The following is a 19,532-nucleotide window of genomic DNA, read 5'->3' on the forward strand; positions in this document are numbered from 1 at the left end:
GCGTCGACTCCACGGCGTCGATACACACAATAGACAGGCGTCTTCAATCGCGAATACGCAAGGTTCCCCTTCCCAGGCCGCAGGCTAAGGATCAAGTACCCGTAACTCAAGCGCCGGGCGGGACGCCAATCGACCATCGGACACTAACTAACGCAACGTCCGTCGTCACGACACCCGTGGCCAACTCTTGACTCACGAGATCGAGTCCCTGGTGAGAGAGCATAGAACTTTGCGCGATACAGGCCATGGCTATCTTGCCGCATAATAAAGGCGATTTCGTGCCAGTCGTGGCAAGAAGCAGCACGGCGCTTCTCCTCATTGACAACCAGCTTGGCTTCCGTGATGCCGCCACGTGGGGTAGCGACGCCTCTACCCCAGGCTATGACAGCAACATCGCCGCGATCCTGGCGACGTTTCGCCGCATATTCGACTCAAAACCAGATGGCGAACGGCCGCTCATCATTCACGTTCAGCACAAGTCGGTATGGACAGATAGCCCGATGCACCCGAGCCACGTCGGCCCATATGGCACCGGCGGAGAGGAGAAGCGCGGGATCGACTTTCTCGAGTTTGCGGCGCCGCGACTCTTCCGCAATGGAAAGCACGAATTCGTGTACACATTCGATGAGCCAACCGGCCCTCCGCCGCCATCTCAGCAGCCAGTGCCTCCCCGACCGCCGCCAGACGAGATCATCATGACCAAACACGGGCACAGCGTCTTCATCAACACGCCGCTCGAGATGCTGCTCAACAAGAGGTGCATCAAGACGCTCCTCATTGCGGGGATGACGACAGATCTCTCGGTCAGCACGGCGGTGAGGATGGCTCACAACCTTGCTCTCGTCGGCAAATGGGGAGGCAAGGGGAATATGGAGGACGCCGCCGAGTCAAAACTACAGACGGACGGCGTCGGAATGTTTGTCAAGACGCCCGCGAGCGCGAAGGAAGGCGAACGGGGCGAGGATGGCTACCTCGTCTTGATGCCGCGTATAGTGCTCATCGGGGATGCGACGAGGGCGTTTGGAAAGGCCGGCGTTGATGGACAAACCGTGCATAATGTGCATGTAGAGAGCTTGAAGGAATTCTGCGAGGTGAGGGCGACATCGGAGATCCTCGGCGGGCTCGAATGATGCCCCTCCCTGCACGAATCGGACCTGGAGCCTGATGTGAAAGGCGGACAAAGCCTATCGTGGTTGATGGTACTCGGTTAGATGCGCCTGATCGTGTAAATTGCGCTGATGCATTCCACATACACCCATTGATCTAAATGCAGTCATACGTGGACACAACCTTGACGTTGCTTTTCCTTGTGAGTAAATGATGCCCACTACACGCCAATACACAGCTGACTTAAATATACCCTCTCCTGCCCATTGAGAATAAATCCTCTCGTACCAGGTCAGGCCCACGCACTCAGATTGTCAGATATGTCTTGAGCGGTAGCTTCGAGCTGCTCCGACCCACGTAAATCTCGTACTGTCCTCGCTGTAGTTGCCATTTCTGCGCACCCGTGTTCCAAATACTCAAATCGCGACGTGTCAATGCGAAGGAGACCTGCGTGCCCTGTCCGGCAGCCAAAAAAGGCTTCTCAAACCCACGCAGCTGCTTGGCCCGGCTGCCGGGAATGCGGACATATAGCTGAGCGGCCTCGGCACCATCGGCATGCCCGCCGTTCTTGAGCGTAAATGTCACCGTGGCAATCATCTCCCAAAGGTCCTCCTGACCGCCGCTGACGACCCTTCCGGTAGGCCACTCGCTGGCCCAGTTGCCGCTGGGACCGTTGATGGCAATGTTTGAGTAGTCGTATCTAGTGTAGCTGAGTCCAAACCCAAACTCGTATCGGGGCACGACGCGATTTTTCTCAAATTGCTTGTAATCGGTGTAAATACCTTCGTCAAAGTTCGACTGCGGGTCTTTGCTGCCGTTGGCGGGCGTTGGGTTCAACAGGGCGCCGTAGTCAGACTCTTGCTTGGCCACGGTGTAAGTCAGCTTGCCAGAGGGATTCGCCTCGCCCCAGAGAACTGAAGTCAGGGCATGGCCGCTTTCGGCTCCTGGAAGATGGGCGAAGACGATTGCCGTGACATTTGGGTGGTTGACGAAGCCATCGACGAGACGGACCCCGGCGTTGTGTAAGACGACTATCGTTTTGCTGCACTGATTCGCGACCTGATTGATCAGGTTGTCTGTATAGTCATCTTGCAGGGCAGGACGATCATGGCCTTCAGTGGCCCAGGCATTCCCAAAGACAATGCACACGTCACTCGTTGGGTCCACCACTGGCGACGAAGATGTGAGGTCCTGGAGTAACGTGAAACGATCCTTAGCAGCCTTCTCAACCAGCGCAGTCTGAGGCGAGGTAAACGTTGCTGGCGTAATGGCTCCTGATCCACCGGCACCCCATAGAGTGCCGCGTGAGCCGATTGGGGTTTGATCTTGGTTTGGGAGCCCCCAGACTGGCGCCAATCCGACCTGCCACGCTGGAAACTTGTCGCCTTCTATGGGTCGCGCGAAATCGGGAGTGTTGGCAGAGTATCCAAAGATGGATACTTTGCGCGGCGATCGAAGTGGCAGAGTCTGTCTCTCGTTCTTGACAAGAACGTGACCTTCGATGGCCCCCTGCAGTAGGATTGCATTGGCGTCGGGGCTTCTGCCCTCGACTTTCGGGTGGTCAACGAACAAGTTAGAAGGCATACCGACGCCAGGCTCGGGAAAGTCAGTATCTTGGTGGACTTGATACCAAGCCGCAATGATCCTATTACGTGATCTGGTCAGTTCTTTCCTGGCGTGAGTCGAGTAAAGTAGGGATACCTTACCTGGTGGCCATGTCATTCACTCTCGATTCTGGAACGGAGCCATTCTTCACCGCATCCACTAGTAAAGATTCCCAGTACCCTTTTGCAGAGGGCATCCCCATATCTAAGCCAGCCAGAGCGTCGTGAACGCCAGTATGCTGCGCCCCCCAATCGGACACGACGAACCCCTGATCGAGTTAGAAACCGCGATCTTCCAATATCCTCGGCAGGTAGCCCGTAGCATGTGCATACCTGAAAGCCGATCTCCGTCTTGAGCAAGCCATTTAAGGTCTTGCTGTTACCGCATCCGTACGAGTTGTTGATGCGCTGGTACGAGCACATGATGTTGGCCGAGCCCGCCCTGACGGCATCTTGAAAGGGCCTGCAGAAGCCAATCAGCCGAAAGTCTCCGGGCCAATTGTGCAATCCAAACATACCAGAGATATAATTCGTGCATGGTTCTATCATCAACATTGGACGAGACGGCAGCGACATCGTCTTCTGGTACTCTGTTGGTCTCTTGCTCGTTGGCGATGTAATGCTTGTCTTGGTCAGCATCGCTTCTCGCTTACTGCAAGCTTTCGCCTGACCTTGGTACTGGTTATGACTCTTTGCGACTGGACGCCCTGGACGCCCTGGGCGACAAGAGAGCCGGCCAAGTATGGATCGGCCGAGAAGCCTTCCCAATTGCGGCCGCCTTTCACAATGCGCCAGGCCGGACCTACGACCGGACCAAGAAGTACATTGACTCCCTTTCTGCGAAACTCGGCCCCCATCGCCGCACCGCGCTTGTTTGTCAAGTCCTTGTTCCAGCTTGCGTTAGTAATAGTCAGCGAGCAATCAACTGCAAGGGAACGTGGTTCGGAGATATACCTAGCTCCCACGTGTATTCCGCTGGGGTACCCGTTGACCAAATCTGTCGCGCGAAGACCGTTCCCTGCGTCGCTAAGGCACATACCCGGAAAGTTGAGTCTTGGGATGGCAGCAATGTTGCCGGAGCAACTATTGTTGCGTTTTGTACCGCCCGTTAGGCTCACCTACACTTTGTTGAGCTGACGTACACCAGACACAAGTCATTCTGTTCTCGCACCTTTTCTTCTAAAGTCATCTGCTTGACCAGCATCTGTGCTCTCTGGAATGAAGCCGCCCATTCATCGTTCCCTCTCGTCGGAGCTGCAGCCGTGTCAGCAGGGATACAAGTTGGCCACTGCCCTTGTGCTGTCGGGGTGTCATACGAGAAGAGATGTCTGGAGATGTTGCATACTGCCGCTTGTCTCCATTTACAACGCACACAGCCGATTGAAGCGCAAGTAAAACTGTGAGGCCAGTCGTGCCCGGTAACAGAGACGGCAACATCATGGTTGCAACATCGAAGAAGTCCTTGCAACTTGAACTTTGCTCTGAGTCGACCAAGTGATGTGCATTGCGAATCCATCTCTAATATCAAGGGTAGTCTGGAGCTATTCAACACCTCGACCCCGCCTTGCAAGCGGATGGCTTTGGGCCGATGCGCGGCCCAATGTCGGCTGTACGACGATCACAGCTCCAAATCGCACGATCTTGTACATCACGGTGAGGGTGCCGACGGCTGTTGCCGTATTTATGCCTCGGGATGGCTCAATACACAGTGTTATACGTAGAATACGGCCATGATCGACATACTACACCGCATTGCAGTGCTGTTTTCGAATGGGTGTGCCACCAAAGCTTCTCAAACCCCTTCGTCACAGCAATGTGGAGTTTGGCGAGCCTAGTATAGCTTCACACGATGTAGGTCACGCCGTGGGACTGCATGTGCCATACCCGTTGTATCGGGCATGGACTGTTGCATCGCCGCGACTAAATGGGCCAAGTCTCGTGGTCTTTCTTTTGGTCGGGCCGATTTCGCCGGTTGCTGTACCGAGCTGCACGTTCTCCTCGTCGAATGTTGTAGTGGACTTCGTATGTACAAGTGTGGTGGCCATCGCTTCTTCGGCCGGTCGGTGCCGTCGGCACTTTGCTATCCATGTCTACATGCCATGCCTCGGCTTCTTCCCCGCATCTGATCGAAAGGTCTGGCGTCTGGCGTCGCAGTGGACCTGGGGCAGGGGCGCTCGTATCAGAGATGTTGACATCTATCTGGGCGCCAACGCTCTGCAAGGGGATGACTTCAGCGAAGATCGGGCAGGCACAGCCTGATGCTTGCAGTTCTCATCCGCGCAAATCACGACCGGCGAAACGAAACATGACGACATGCCGCCTGTCGGGGAATATCGTGTTTGCGGGGAAGCGGGGACTTGTTCCTTTTGCCGGCTGGTGTCGAAACACCCACCCCGCAGTCCAACAACAAATCAGGGCATGGCGACGGTGCAACTGGTGGTACGCATACCAGAATGTCACTGGTGACGTCGATTACCAGTTGCAAGCGCGTTCACTCTTTGTCACTTCTAAATGTCTATTGCCTCGGCCAAGTCACCAGCTTGACTGGCTAGGGGTTAGGGGTAAAAATGCTTGATGTTAGGGATGTGTGTGATACACTCAGTCCTCTTGACAGATGACTGAACATTCGTGCTTCAAGATCGAAGATGATTGCCCCCGCCGGAAAAATATCTCAGACTTTGTCCCACTTCAGCTTATCCACGGCTCATCGGCTCATGCCATTATACTCGACCCACGCTCACGATGTCACTGTCCAAGTCATCACTAGCTGGGACGACATAAGCACCCAGCATGACGCACCAGTAAACTGGCAAAGTACGAAGTCATAGAGACGGCCTGCGTTCATTTCAAGTCCCTATACCGGGACTCATGATTGTGTCAGTATCCAATTACGCGTGTGTCAATTTCACTCGGGTCGAAGCGGCCAGCCGCAAGACGCGAGCCGAGCTTGAAGGCATCTTAAAGCTTGCAATTCGAACTGTCGTTCTCACGCTCCATTCAAATCGCGCCTATATATCAGAGGTACGGCAAGAGTCTCGTTTCGGGACATGTATGGAATTTTACTCTGAACTCAACGATTACCAAGAAAGTGTCTGCTTTCAACCGTGATGCTGCGGCGCATGTACCATAAATGCAGAACTCCCTACGCAACGGCCATCACGCCATTAGCACCTGAGCCATACTCATTCTTCGTGTGTAATAAATTTTGATTTACCGACCATCAATCGATGCGAAAATGACTTGTAAAGCTTTTTCCGAGCTGCCTGCTTCGTTCATCCCGCTAATCGCAGGGACAGTATCATCAGGTCGTCGATTGGTACACCCAGATCAGATGAAGAGCAAAGTGACAGAGAGCTTGACCAGAAGTGGAATCACTTTGTACTTTGTTAGCGAAGCAAAAAGGTGGCGGCCGAAAAATTGCGATCTGCGAACGAGATGCATTCTCAATCGGGCCCACAATGGCGACATGGCTAGGTCAAGTGTGCGCACCAACAATGATAACGCCGGATGGCGTGACTTGCGCCAAAATGCACAATGGCATTCAATTGAATCCCCCAAAAAGCAAAATATTTGTCCCTCACTGTCGAGTACCGAGAACAGCGCTTTTAGATGGTCGTGGATAATGGGGGTGATGTGTTGGGACCTGTCGAAAGCGCCATCACGCAATAAGGCGACCAGATGGCTTTAGCCGCTCCATGCCCGAATGGATACATGAGCGCGACGGCCGGCGCGTTCGTGGGCGCGAACGCCATTGGACGGGGGGTTTTCAGTCCCCTTTCTTTGAACCGCCTGTGCCTGCCGTGTCCTGATTAAGCTTACCTTTACCTTAAAGAGCAGAGTTGTGGGTTGGCGTTGTCGGATGCCCCCGCGTTCCGTTTCCTAAATCGTCATCAAGAACCAATAAGACAAGGGTTCTGGCAGCTTGCCCTTGTCTTCCCTGGTTGCGTTGCGGCTGGCTTGCTAAGTCCCGTTGTCAGCCCTCAGATGGACTGTAGGAATTGATCGGTAGATGGAGCTTGGACGGCAGGGGCATATCGCCGACGCGGATATTGGCGGATATTGCGAGGTTGAGACGCCGGCAGTTGTAGTTGATGTCGGGGCGCGGGAATTGACCACGACCCCATTGCATCGGCTCTGATAGAAGGAATTGGGATGATGGTCATCAACAGGCATTTAAAGGCTTTGCTTGTCAGGCTGATGTCAAGTTGTTCCAGTTTAGACCCTGCTTGTAAAGGACACCTCCATCTCAGTGATGTGCCCGGGGCGATCCTCGATCGTTGGAGGTTCCCGCCAGCGCTCTCAGGAGCCAGGTTCGAGGCGCCACGCTTGTTTGTCGATACCGCATTTGGAAACTGCGCTGCTGTTACTAGCCAAAGGCTCATCATCATGTCTGTCCCATGTCGGCAGTTGTGGCTTTGCCAGGCAACCGTTCGACAAGGCACACACCAAAGTTCAACCTCTGCATGGTAGTCAGTCATTAATTAAACTGAATTGAGCACGATTTCATGTCGATCTCCAATGTAGACAACACTCACTGGCCTTGTGTCCCTGCAGGGGGCAAATGAACCATATGGCGTGCTGTGTGCTGTTCAAGAAGCTGAACTGCCTAACCTCAACTTCGGCGTAGCGCTGTGATTGAGGGGCATGACGATGAGCAGTTGGACTCGAATCTTGAGAAAAGAAAAATGAGGATGTAGCACGAGGCACACGCTTGGCCATCACACGGCGGAAATGGCGCTTATTAGAGTAGATGGCATCATCGCATCCCAGGTGATCGAGACGAAGCTTTCGGGCACGTTGTAGAGATTCAGAGGACATTGTGTGTGTATATATATCTTGATAATCTGCTCAATATCGCTCAAAAATCGCTCCCTTGACCGTCAACCTCAAACCCGTGAATCATCCCTCAAAGCTCGAATCCACGTGACACCCACACGTTCGACGATGAAGTCCCTCGCCCTCGCCGCGGCCCTTGCCGGCCAGTTGGCTTCTGTTTCTGCCTCACCAACTGTGGGCAGCAAAGTTGTCGGCAAGCGAAATCCCCTTGGGATAAGCCTTCCTCCCCTGATTCCCTCTATTCCTGGAGTCACGGAGCCACTCGCGTCAAACGCTCCGCCCTTGCCAATCCTCCAGATCCCGACCCCTCCTGTGGACAGCCCCCCGTTTGAGGTCAATACCAAGATCAAGCCCAAGAAGATCGGCTACTTCTGGACTGGCGCTGGCGACAATGTCCACAAAGACTTTCTTGTCACAACCAGCCTTGACGATGTATGAGCCCATACATCCGAGGGTGGTGCGTTGTGCTAACTCTAGCTCTTTGTTAGGACACTTTCGGCACAATCATCGGAATTTCTGATGTCCCTACCAGTGGCAACTCGCCACATCATCTGGGGCCCTCGCTAGATGGCAAGACCCTTGTCGGTGGCGGCCTTCTGTCACTGCTCAAAACCCAGGACACAGCCTTCTACTGGGACACGAGCGACCCATACAGCCCGAAATTCACCCACAGCAACCGCGCACTACTTAGCTCCATTACGGATGAAATTCGTGCCAAGCCTGAGGGGTATGGGTGATCGACATACAGCGGCCGTTATTTGTGCAGATGCTAATAGGTATTCCAGTGGCTTCTTCATCACCTACATGGGCAGTGCCCTGGGAACGTCCCCTGGTCGCTTGGTCGAGACCGATGCCAAGGGCAACATCATCCACGAGTGGCCGGAAGATGTTGAAGGAACTGTATGGTCGCTGAGGTCACCCCACGTAGGACATGGCTAACAGTTCAACAGCTTAACATTCTTGGAGAGCAGTTCAGCCCTCACGGCCTGAGCATCGACTTTGAGAGGGATGTTATTCTGACATCTGATTTCGTCGTTCCTCTCTCCATCCTCAAACCTGTCTCCGCCCTCGGCATCCAGAAGGCCAACACCCTGCGCCTCTGGAGATTGTCTGATCGCAAGATCCTGTCCACCATTACCATTCCCCACGTGAGTCAAACGGATCGTGAAGCTCGAACGCCGCTAACGAGCAGCACAGGGTGGCGGTATTCAGGATGTGAAGTTTATTCCAGGCAACAAGGAGACTGCTGCTCTTGCTACGTTAGTCATACATAACCCTCAGGCATGTTCTCGAATGCTGACATGGCGTGGCAGTGCCGTCGAGACTGGCGAGGTCTGGGTCATCTACCCGTTCCGCAAGGATGCCAACGGCAAGCAGGGTGTGGCGGAGCTTCTTTACGACCTCGGCGACAAGGCCAAGAAGTCCGTTGCCATCTACTCCGACATTTCTGATGACGGCAAGTGGGCGTACTTCACCCTGACCCTTGGCAACCACGTTGCAGCTCTGGACATCTCCGACCTCAAGAACCCAAAGCGCCTGGACAATCCGAACCAGGATCAGCCCATCATCGGACCCCACTACGTCAAGATCTCTCCCGACAAGAAGAATCTGCTCGTGACGGGATACTTTGTGCAGGCTGGCGATGTGAGTGCCGTGACGAGCGAAGACAGTAGCTAGATATAGGCTGACATTGCCAGATCTCCGTCCTGAACACTCCGGGTGACTACAAGGGCCACTGGATCGACATCCTGCCTGATGGGTCACTCAGCTTCAACCGCACCATCGACTTCGAGGATATTTTCACCAAGACCCGTGGTGGTGCCGTACGTCTATTTGTCGCAATCCCGATTTTGATGTGTTCGTTCACTAATTTGATCTGGGTTCACAGCGTCCCCACAGCGTCGTCATATTCGACCTTACTGACCCCAAGAATCCCAAGTACTACTGAGCTCAAGGCGGTTGGAGTAAGTTTGGTGGCCATATGCAGGATTTCGTGCGAGGCCACCAGACGAAGACATCCAGAGTGGAATAGAGGAACGGGGAGGACTCGCAGCACGCGGATATCTACTTCGTCAAGTTACATATACTATTCGCAATTTTCTCTTTAATAATAATACATGTCCTCGATGAATACTTGTACACGTTCCTCAGCGGAAAAGACCAAGCTGAAACGGTTAGCGCGCTCATAGTTGGTAAACCGGAAGCTCGGCAAGTAGCGTGCATGCATAATTCCTGCGTCGAAGGCTTCAAAGACTGGAACAATTGTAATTGTCACCTAGCCATTGAGGGACCTGAGGTAACTCTGCCTGGCCTGGCCTGCAAAGCACCCTTGGCGCCTTGACGTCCTCCAATCCGGTTCCAGTGGCTGTGCTTCCAGGGCTGTTCGTTGGCTGCGCGCCTGCTGGTGTGCTAATGGACAGTTTTCTTTGAGGGTGAACCCGCAGCCATTCAGCGACCAAGTTGACCCTCTACGGTGCGTGAGCGATCGCGTAGTACAGGTTGATGAAGCCCCCAGCAGGACACCATCAGCGCCGGAAGACGGCACATGATTCTTGGGAACCAGGACGGCCTGTCGTGCGGGGATTTGTCAACGGCGCGGCTCCGAAGTTGGAGGTTCCAGCTCCGAGCCTACCTTGCAAGGTCAGTTAAAAGGGCTTCCCCGCCTGTCCGACGAGCCGGATCGTGCCAGCCTCAGCTTGCCTCCAGTCATGTAACTCAAAGACAAGAAAGCCGCAACTCGTCAATACGAACAAGAGTGCCCGAACTTCGAGATTATGCGCGTATAACGCAGTTATGTGACGTCTTCCAGCGCACCTGAAGTCTTATGAGAGAAAATCCACGGCTATCGCGACGACTCCCACGAAGGTGCACTGGGCACGCTTGCGAACATGTTCATCGCAGCGCGGGCCTCCGAGAGCGATGCCGACGACAAGAACCACGTCAACCTTAATGTTCTTATTCCAGTCGTCATTGTCCTTGGTGTATTTGCGTTCCTCTTCTTCGGCTGCCTTGGTCTACCCTGGCAGCAGTTTCTGGGCCGCAGGTTCGGCTTCAAGCGTGAGCGGCAGCAGTCGTACCAGCTGGACCCCATCATCCAGGCGAAACTCGAGAACATAGAGGCGGGCCGGCGACTATCCACTGCGGCACACCCGCCAGGTCATACCTTTGAAGCATCATCGTTGCATGGCAGAACACACATCGGCACAAATAGCTCTGCAGAGGCGAGTCGGGTGACCATCGGCCCCGAAGCCACGCCGTGGGATCCTACTGCGTCAGAACCGGGCGCGTCACGGTATATACAAGCTCCACCGCCTATTTATACGACCAAGTGAGTGGTAGAGTAACTGGATACGCGTCGACATGCGGATGGGATGACGCGGCGCCAGCCTCCACGCATGGCCCTCACGACGATCGAGGTGGCTGCACGGACGCCTTTCCGCGGACACATCATGGTGTCAAGCAGAGCGCAAAGCGCGTTGGACGAAAGTTGGCACCCGATCCGATACTTTCACAATGGCATTATGGATCTGAAGGAATAAGAGTCTTTGCAAACTGGCGATGGAAGCTGCGAGGTATGCAATCGGGCCGAGGAGCCGATGTTGGATCGCGCTGGCGCTCTCAGCCGTGGGAGCGTTGGTATGGCACCTTGACTCCACGATAGTTGCGGCTTCAGGTGAAGCGCTGGAACCGATATGATGGGAGCTACGGACATGGAATTTTCGCGTGATATCAAATTCGTTATTTCGTCGAGCCTTTAACTTCTGGCCGACATCCACGAGTCTCAGCGAAGAACGATTCGCTGTACCGGCGCGCTCTCCCACCAACGCTGTCCATATGTCTTCCCTGCGCCAACCCTAACATATCCTCCGTCTGGATGCGGTCGCACAATGAGAACCCAATATTCTCGCAGTTTTGCGTCCGTGGACTTTCCCTCGCGCCTCTCGGTATTCTCGCCACGCCGGCTTACCCTGCCCATAAGCTGAACACACCAATATTGTGTCGCAGCGGCATAGTCTGCCAATTGCTCATACACTGCCCACCCTATGGGCCGCAACGTCTCGTCATAGAGGAAGCTGGCCAGCGCAGGTGTGTTACTTGCGTGAGTGGCATTGACGTCCGCAGCAATCGCCTGGCTCGTTTCGTCGTCCTCACATCCGGGACTCAGATCCGGCTTAATGGTTGCCAGGCGCTTCATCCTTGATCTGATGATCAATGTTTTCGAATCGGTCGACAAAGATATCGAGTCGCACAAGCTTTTTGCCCTATGAATCGGTAGAAACCTGACAGACGTCGGTACGTGAGCCCATGTCCAGGTTGGTAAGTCCAGGGGGTCGGCGGCATCGTTGACGTGCACTTGTTCCGTGGCGTGCCACAGTAGCTGGTCGGGCAAGCTCTCGAGCCAAACACCATGAGCGAATGTATAGCCTGTTCTCGTCTGCAGCGCCTTGCGCAGGCCCTCGAGCGCGATCAGCTTGTCGGTGGGAAAAGTCAGCAGCCTCTCACTGTAATGCTCGACGACCGTCTTCCACCGCGTGTTTCTCGAAATGTTGAAGCAGCGCTCGCCATTTTCCCTCTCCGTAACTGCCTTGCATGACCACATGATGGTGCCGTTAGTGTAGAATAACATGCGTCGCGACAGAAGCCATTCTTGGGTTGACCATGCTCGCCGATTCAGTGGCCCATACTCTGGGAACGTATCTTCTACTGTCTCGCGACGTACTGTTGCGTATACCTTCTCTTGACGTGTTCCCAGTCCACCGAAGAAGCTGGGAATCTCGACAGCCGGATTCCGACAAGGTCTCGGTACGAACAAGCCCTGGCTTGGGTCTGCTGCATGACAGGCGGCGATCGTAAGGTCGGCCAGTTCGTAAATCGAGCCCATCGTACCTGACTCTCGCAACCAGTCCTCTTGATCGTCTTGCACGATGCACAAGGAGTCTATCCAGATATAGTCAAAGCCAATCTTCCTCGCGACAGTGATGGCATCTTGAAAGGTCCTTGGTAGCGACGTCCAGAGTATCCCCTCGCGGTGCGATTCGTAGTTTCCCTTTGTAGTTCGTAACGGGCGCTTCAAGCTGGGGCCCCAACAATGGCTAAGAGTGACATATCTTCCTCTTTGCCCTTGGGCATCGACTAGCCGAACATGTCCTTTGCCAATTAACAGCACGCGAGTCGGCAACGGCGGCGCGTCGGACTCTACAATGCTTTCGCCACTCAAACACGTGCTACACGTGCTGTGATCTCGCCTGCAGGCTTGCAGCCATTGCGTGATCAAGGCGAACGCATCGGGGCCATCGGGACCTGAGAGCTGCGGCCGCCCAAGAACGTCGCATCTCCCATCCATACCTTCTACCCTGGACGTCAGTGACAGAGTTGCCTGGCACGGACATGGGCTGCTGGCCTTACTGAAACTCTCCTTGTACAGCCGAATCTTTCCGCTGAGTAGTTGCCCACTCTCTCGACTTCTGCCAGTGACAACGAAGCCGGTTACGTAGGCCCCTTCGCATGGAGCGCCTGGGAAGTTAAGACGTCTTGGATCAGTTTTCGGGTGCACCATTATCGCGTCCGCAGATAGAGCGATTGGTCCACGTGCGTGATAAGAATTGTTGCGACCTGGACTGTGAGAGGACAAAGCTTCCATCATCAATGCGCACATGACACAGCTTGTCGCCGAGTCCGACAGTGCTGCGCCACTTTCGCAGAGCACTCGACCATCTCTGTGCGAGCCATGGCCAGATCCATGACAGCCAGGTGCCTCCAAAAGAAATGCAAGGGTAAGGGAGTTGCAGACATGGCAAAGCTGCATTTCGACGGCAGAAATGTCACTATGTCGGCGGTACGGGACTGTCGTGTGACAGTTCAGCCTAGGACAACTTACGAGCTGGACATGGAATGAGGCGGGGTCACTGGTCATTTTGCCAGCCATTGATGAGAGTATGCCGCCTTGGCTCGGGCAAGACAGCTCCGAAATTCAACATCATCGCGTCGCAGCACGCGGTCTCCTCAGCATAAGTCACAGACCTATCCTGGTTGCGACTAGGTTAAAAAATATGTAGACCCTAGGACCAAGGCCAGTTGACGGTCTTTCGCAGCTTCGTGTGTGGCTCAATGCCCGCCGTGTCTGGAGTCGCTGCAACGCATAGACTGCTCCATGGTGCACTGCCGGCTGACCTCATTGTCTTTCATCGCGACCGTTGTCCAAGTTCCCTCTGTTCCTAATGTTGACGAGAGCGGGCACCGAATGTCTTTAATAGGCCTTTGACGTTTGGCAGAATGCGACACGTCACACAATGCATTCCATGCCGATGAAACTACGGGAGCGAGGATGTGCGCCGTCGTAAGCTTTGTGGCAGTTCTCGAGCCCCCCCCTGCACCTACCTTGGGGACAGGTCGGCCCTCTTTCTCGGCCTTGCCGAATAGTGATGTTGGCGTAGCAGCGAAGATGGGCGACATGTTTTTAATATCACCATACGAAACAAGTGCGCCGAAAGTTGAAAAATGGCGGTTGGGCCCTGTTTCACAGCCACGTCCAGCGAGTAAGATCCCAACTAGACACGTAATCAGTAGCACGTCAGATGACATTGACCTCGACGAACGGGCTGGATCGCGAATCAGTGCTGGCACCATTTGAGGGGCGGATATGTCCCGGGAATAGATTCCGTTGGGCGTGGGACGACGTGCCGGCTTTCAATGGCGCTCTTCCGCCGGGCGCATCAGCATACTTTTTATGGCGAATAATTACGATGTTCGATTGACTGAGCACTCATAGTTACCAGGTCATTGAGGTCGTCAGTTACGGCACATGTGACGTACCCCTAGTCGGACTGAAACGTGATGGTCAGCGACGGCGTTAGATCAAAGACTATTAAGAATGCTTGGGTCGCTTTTTATTCTTCTATTTCTTCAAGTCCTTCTCGCGGTCTGTCTCGCCTACTTCGGCCGCTCTTGAGAGCTCAAGGGCGGAACGGCTATACGTAGCTTGTGCCGACGCAGATATTACGTCTCTCCGTTTCCAAATTACTACTCGTTCTCAACACCGAGCCTGGCAAACATTTCGTGGAATTATTGCGCGAATCCGAGACCCGATTAAGTCGAACGTCGTCGTCATGACGAAGTACTATATCGCTATGCAGGCTTCGGATCATTATTGGCGCGGCGACAAGTGTGGCATTAATGGCTCTATATGGAACATGTTCTGGGACATGGGCCATCGACGTGGGAAAAGAATAGAGGATAAGGGGGGCGGCCTCTGGTGGATTCTCTATGACAGCCTAGCCGACTCTCACACGGCTTGGAACATCGCCACGGGGAAAAACGCTGATTACGCTGTCGAGTTTGAAGAGTAAGTATCGACGCTGCATCCATCCGAGCACTAAAACGCGCTGGGAGGACCGTGTGCTGATCCGGAATTCAGGGCCAATATTATTGACGAGTGTGGTGAGGTGGTCCAAAACCTCCCGATGTATTTCGGATAGGATACGGAGATAGCGCTTGATTTTGGTACAACGTTAATGGAAGGATGATCTATATCGACAAACGGGGCATATACGCATAGCTAATGAAGAGAAAGAGAGATGCGTGCTAACTTTGAAGAGTGAAGAGGGACTATAGGTGGCCATGGGAGAGAGAAACTAGAGAAAGAGCGGTAAACTGGGAGGCTGCCTGCCCACAATATACGTTGCTTCAATCGTAACGCAAAGGGATTGATGCAGTACAAATTTGGCGGTGCCCAGCGATCAGAGATGTATCAAGCAAGCCCGTAAATGATTCCCCTAGAGTTTGGGCTGCAATGATTCTTGTATTCATGGGGTCAATCTCCCCGTCCATCTCTGGTCTGTCGAGCAGCGTCAACTGCATACGCATTCCCCATATACTCGTTCACTCAGCAGCGTTCGCTGGCAGCCATGATAGAGTCCATTTTGTCTCACCTCGTGAATTGTCGCCCGCTGGCGTAGTCCTTCCCATCATGACTATTTCAATGTTCATCATGCGCTTCTAGGCCGGCAAAGTGCCACGATTTCGGGAGTATCTCGCTACTTCTCCAGACCTCTTGAAACCCCTTGTTGCGATCGCGCTTGAGATATGGTGAGTTTTGATCTGAGTAGCGATCCATCACGATCTTTTCGTTCGAACCAACACATTGCGCGGTAAGTGTCAAACCTGGAGTATGGCGCATTGTCAGTAAAGATACGTCAAGATCATTAATCGAGCTTAGAGGGAACATACCAGAGAAGAGCCATGCGTGGCTTGGCCAGGTAAACCGGAGGAATTGTGGCTGCTGCGAGAACAATTTAACGATATTTATCTCATGGAGAGCCACCGTCTCGGAGCCAAATGCCGTTTTGAGATTTATCTCTACAGTGGCCTCGCTGAATGTCCACGGATTTTGCAATATCACGTCGGCGGAAGTTCCTAGGCCAACGAGAATCGTGTCTTGCGTTCCGGTGACCCAGTTCAGCCACCCGGCACCCATGGTCAATTTGACTTGCAGTTTGTTGATAGCCAAGCATGGGCCGTCGCTGCCAGGCAGCTTCGCACGGTAGCGTGTTAGAGCCTCGACTCGCCTGCAAGTTCTTTCTTGTAGTGTTTCTTGAGTCATGTTAGACATGATTTGGTTCGTCGGATCAATATGAAATGAGTGAGTGATAAACCCTGCCTTACCACGATCATTGTTTGCTCGCGACTCTAGTTCGCTATACGATCTTCTTTGAGGCTTTCTTTTTCTGGGGGTGCAAAATCTTAGTCTGATCTCGTCGACATCGGCATCTCTGAGAGCTTCAAAGAGCCTAGGAAAATTGGTTCTCATGTCATCGAACAGCGCGGGGAGCGCCGACCTGAACGCCTGGAGGCCGGATTCGATGGTCTGTATGACCGTCTCTGCTGGAACTGAGGGAGTCTCAGCTTGCAGAAGAAATTGTTCGATTTGTTGCACATTCATCGGACTGTGGGATACTTGGTGGCTGTCAACGCGAGCTACTCTCGCTGCCACATCGGTGCAGTGACGATGTTGTTCTTCCTCCAAGTCAAGGAGGCGCGAGAGAACGCTTTCGCGGTCGTGATCAAGCGCGTCTTCAACGTCGGCTCTGCAAGAGTCTGTCATCGCTGTGTCAGCACCTGTAGTATATGAGCACGCGCAGCGGGTTATACTCGTAGCTTCGTCACATGTTCCTTGCGTTTCTGCCTCTAATACATCAAGGTTCTTCACCAAGCGCCTGGTATCAAAGCTAAATTTCAAGATCAAGGAGTCCTCGCATTGCTCTATTGTAAATGGGTGTAAGCCTGTTGTGGAGTGGAAAGGGCGTGTGTACGAATGTCCCATACCTCTTGTCGCTTTGCAGACACGTTTTTCTATCTGATCCCGTATCGTACGCGACTTAGCGCTTCCCGAAATTGGCTCGGCTTTGAGACGCCGAACTTTCTCTCTCAAATCTCTCTCGCCATTCTTTCTCTTTAAATCACATTGGTGTACCCTCGCTTTGGCTGGGCCGATGTCAGATAGGGTGGACGAATATTTCCTGGAGGACAGCTCTACCTGTTTTCAGCATCGAGGGCTGCGCTTTGCTGGTGCTCGGGCCGGCGAACATGCCTTGATCACGGACTATTTGGCTCAGACATAATGCGCTAAATGTGCCATTTATGACGATTCGACGTACCAAGCTCAGCTTGCCCTGCGGGTTTCAATTTATGGGCATTCTTAGCCAGTGCTTCGCAAGCGTCTGAAGGAGCTTGTGCCGCCACGAACAACGACTGGTAGACTTTTCCGCATTCTAAAGGTGTTGGAAGCCCTCCTGCTAGCCTCCTCTGTAAGTCTCGTGGTATGTCGACGGCAACCCAGTTGATGGACGACAGCGCTAGAGTTTGTAGGTGGGGAACTACTTCAATTAGCATATTTACCACCTGAGGTGGTGTTTCAGTGAAAACACGCCTTTAAATTGTCGTAGTAATGGAAAGTCTCTGTCCGGTTCCCTCTGAGGGTCCCAGTCCAGGAGTTCTCGGAGAATGTTGCGTTGGCGGTCATTCAAATCGGTGTTTTGTAAGCCAGTAAGTTCGTTCATATACAGCCGATAGATGTCTCGCGAGTCGTAGCCCGCGTTTCGCAGCCGACGGCGTTGATCTTCGTATCCCTCGTCGCCCGACAGGAGAGGTTGAGCATTGCGGGGACCAAATGCCTCCCATGCCGTGTTGTACTCGGGATTTGTCGACCACGAAAGGTCTTGCCAACTAGTCTCCGTCCCGGTTGTGAAGGCGTATCGCCTGACTTGCGACCATAAAATCCCGCCAACTGTAAAGTACAAATCGTCATAGTCGGTAGCTATGGTGTGTGGACCAGGAGACAGCTCGTATATAAAGCCCTTTCGATTGAAAATTCGGGACATGTACCATGCAGCGTCAAGTATTTCGTGACCCAGAAGAACGTGAGGCTCACCAGTCGCATCGTTAAAGTACTGTATTCCCCCAAGCTGTCTCACTGCCACTGGGGCCAGGATGGTGCTGTGACTAGGCGGGGACTAGGCGGGGACTCCGTGTAGGGAATTCCGCCGGCGTAGTCGTTATAGTAAACATAAGTAACGTTCTTTCTCATGCCAAGATTGAAAACGGGTGGCGTTCGGCGTTCCAGCGGTGGTGTTGCGTCTACCGTTTCGAAACATAGCAGCAACACTGCGAGAAGGTGAGCAACAACGGCCCAACACCCGAGCATTTTCTTGAAATACAGGGTGCCCGTGGGGTCATATGAGGGAGGAAACTCGGGTGTTGTCGGGATTGTGGTCTCACAGGGATGAAAGACAAAATTGCTTCTCGTCACTAGTATTTGCAGATGCGCGGTAGTTTCACAGGCGATAGTGTCATACTTATACCCAACTCATAATGGACAAGCTGCTCTATCTTCATTCTTCTCGGATACGTTTCGGAGTCGGATTAGGAAAGAGACATCATGAACAATAGGCTCAGGGGACCACCGATAGACCACGTTTGCTCTTAGGTAATTTAGTCAACTGCATGCGACCTGAGTGGTGGGAGATTATTATCATTGATCTTCGATGAATTGAAATGTGCCAAGTATGGATAATCGGCTGACTTTGCGAACTTGGACTGTGTACAGTGTACACCGTCAATCCCTGTCTCGAGGAATACGTTGTGGACACATTGTCTCTTCCAAGTTCGAGTGATCAGCCCAGTTGAGCCCAATATCGCCGTAGTACAGGCGCAAATGAGTACATAGCATACTCGGGGTTGCTACATGGAGGCATGCGGGCTGTGTTCATGCGGCGATACAAATAGCAGGAAACTCAAGGCAAAGGTGCGCCGGGCCTCACGTAGCACATTTCTTGGCGCCGAGGGTTTGAAACCTTGGACAAGTTTGAGTTACTAGGCTTACGTACTATAAAACGTAATGCACGTTGTGGCAGATCGGATGTTCTTGTTGAAGAAACGTCAGAGTTTCCAGAAATCAAATACTTAAGGTTCCAGTTGTTGTCACTGGCAATGATGTTACAGCAGGGTTCAAAATCCATCGAATATAAGTAGGACGGACTAAGATCTTTTGAATCTCAAGCCCTGCGCAACATGAAGCAACCCTAGTGCTTGTAGGTTATATTTCCTTGACCTTGGCGTGCAACATCAAAGGCAATGCACGTATCATGGCGATATTTCGTGGCTGTTCCGCTGGATTTGCTCTAATGATAACTATACTGGGCTGATACTTAAAACTCCGAGGTTGTCTGTGCGATTCATGTGACATCATGGCCAAGATCCAAATTACACGATCACATGGTTAGCCGTGTCTTGTCGTCACACAATACCCTACTCTTCGATGGAGAGACGTTTGATCACCTTTGTTTCTCGATCAAAAATGGTGCCCCGGGAAGTGTTGCTCCGGCAAGGCCCAAGCTGTAATGTCACATCGCTGGCCACGCGCGTTCTGTGACGAGCTGTCAAGTTCGTATTGCCTGAAGTCTGGGGTCCCATGCGCGCCTATAGGGTCTT

General features: G+C 53.1%; 7 protein-coding genes across 7 annotated transcripts; 4 read left to right on the plus strand and 3 right to left on the minus strand.

Moving 5' to 3' along the window:
* The first annotated feature begins 146 nt into the window (after nucleotides 1-146).
* JDV02_003001 (uncharacterized protein) lies at nucleotides 147-1,269 on the plus strand. The gene has a single exon (XM_047984084.1). The coding sequence runs from the start codon at nucleotides 246-248 to the stop codon at nucleotides 1,128-1,130; it is 885 nt and encodes a 294-aa protein (XP_047840056.1). The 5' UTR covers nucleotides 147-245; the 3' UTR covers nucleotides 1,131-1,269.
* Nucleotides 1,270-1,278: 9 nt separating this feature from the next.
* Nucleotides 1,279-3,568, minus strand: JDV02_003002 (Beta-glucosidase; the record flags this gene model as incomplete). Its single annotated transcript, XM_047984085.1, has 5 exons — nucleotides 1,279-2,752; nucleotides 2,814-2,980; nucleotides 3,045-3,174; nucleotides 3,230-3,333; nucleotides 3,383-3,568. The coding sequence occupies 5 exons, from the start codon at nucleotides 3,566-3,568 to the stop codon at nucleotides 1,414-1,416; spliced, it is 1,926 nt and encodes a 641-aa protein (XP_047840057.1). The 3' UTR covers nucleotides 1,279-1,413.
* A 4,087-nt stretch (nucleotides 3,569-7,655) lies between these two features.
* On the plus strand, nucleotides 7,656-9,495 carry JDV02_003003 (uncharacterized protein; the record flags this gene model as incomplete). The annotated part of the gene is made up of 8 exons (XM_047984086.1): nucleotides 7,656-7,979; nucleotides 8,036-8,274; nucleotides 8,333-8,447; nucleotides 8,498-8,695; nucleotides 8,745-8,806; nucleotides 8,861-9,191; nucleotides 9,245-9,370; nucleotides 9,436-9,495. The coding sequence occupies 8 exons, from the start codon at nucleotides 7,656-7,658 to the stop codon at nucleotides 9,493-9,495; spliced, it is 1,455 nt and encodes a 484-aa protein (XP_047840058.1).
* Nucleotides 9,496-10,221: 726 nt separating this feature from the next.
* Nucleotides 10,222-11,300, plus strand: JDV02_003004 (uncharacterized protein). The gene has a single exon (XM_047984087.1). It carries the CDS (start codon nucleotides 10,436-10,438, stop codon nucleotides 10,877-10,879), a length of 444 nt encoding a protein of 147 aa, XP_047840059.1. The 5' UTR covers nucleotides 10,222-10,435; the 3' UTR covers nucleotides 10,880-11,300.
* JDV02_003005 (uncharacterized protein) lies at nucleotides 11,119-13,678 on the minus strand. The gene is made up of 2 exons (XM_047984088.1): nucleotides 12,954-13,678; nucleotides 11,119-12,896 (listed from the first exon to the last, which is right to left on the minus strand). Exons 1-2 carry the CDS (start codon nucleotides 13,471-13,473, stop codon nucleotides 11,329-11,331), a joined length of 2,088 nt encoding a protein of 695 aa, XP_047840060.1. The 5' UTR covers nucleotides 13,474-13,678; the 3' UTR covers nucleotides 11,119-11,328.
* Nucleotides 13,679-14,339: 661 nt separating this feature from the next.
* Nucleotides 14,340-15,286, plus strand: JDV02_003006 (uncharacterized protein). Its single transcript, XM_047984089.1, has 2 exons — nucleotides 14,340-14,889; nucleotides 14,962-15,286. The coding sequence occupies exons 1-2, from the start codon at nucleotides 14,654-14,656 to the stop codon at nucleotides 15,020-15,022; spliced, it is 297 nt and encodes a 98-aa protein (XP_047840061.1). The 5' UTR covers nucleotides 14,340-14,653; the 3' UTR covers nucleotides 15,023-15,286.
* Nucleotides 15,287-15,522: 236 nt separating this feature from the next.
* On the minus strand, nucleotides 15,523-16,020 carry JDV02_003007 (uncharacterized protein; the record flags this gene model as incomplete). The annotated part of the gene is made up of 2 exons (XM_047984090.1): nucleotides 15,523-15,707; nucleotides 15,774-16,020. 2 exons carry the CDS (start codon nucleotides 16,018-16,020, stop codon nucleotides 15,523-15,525), a joined length of 432 nt encoding a protein of 143 aa, XP_047840062.1.
* Between the last annotated feature and the right edge of the window lie 3,512 nt (nucleotides 16,021-19,532).

Source organism: Purpureocillium takamizusanense, chromosome 2, assembly GCF_022605165.1.
Source record: "Purpureocillium takamizusanense chromosome 2, complete sequence".
NCBI lineage: Eukaryota > Fungi > Ascomycota > Sordariomycetes > Hypocreales > Ophiocordycipitaceae > Purpureocillium > Purpureocillium takamizusanense.

Bases quoted from the DNA above. Each gene is read 5' to 3' on its own strand.
- JDV02_003001 (XM_047984084.1), top strand. From the start codon at position 246: ATGGCTATCTTGCCGCATAATAAAGGCGATTTCGTGCCAGTCGTGGCA.
- JDV02_003004 (XM_047984087.1), top strand. From the start codon at position 10,436: ATGTTCATCGCAGCGCGGGCCTCCGAGAGCGATGCCGACGACAAGAAC.
- JDV02_003005 (XM_047984088.1), bottom strand. From the start codon at position 13,473: ATGGCTGGCAAAATGACCAGTGACCCCGCCTCATTCCATGTCCAGCTC. The intron at 12,897-12,953 runs GTAAGGCCAGCA...CGTCCAGGGTAG, and splicing joins GCTGTACAAGGAGAGTTTCA to AAGGTATGGATGGGAGATGC.
- JDV02_003006 (XM_047984089.1), top strand. From the start codon at position 14,654: ATGACGAAGTACTATATCGCTATGCAGGCTTCGGATCATTATTGGCGC. The intron at 14,890-14,961 runs GTAAGTATCGAC...TCCGGAATTCAG, and splicing joins TACGCTGTCGAGTTTGAAGA to GGCCAATATTATTGACGAGT.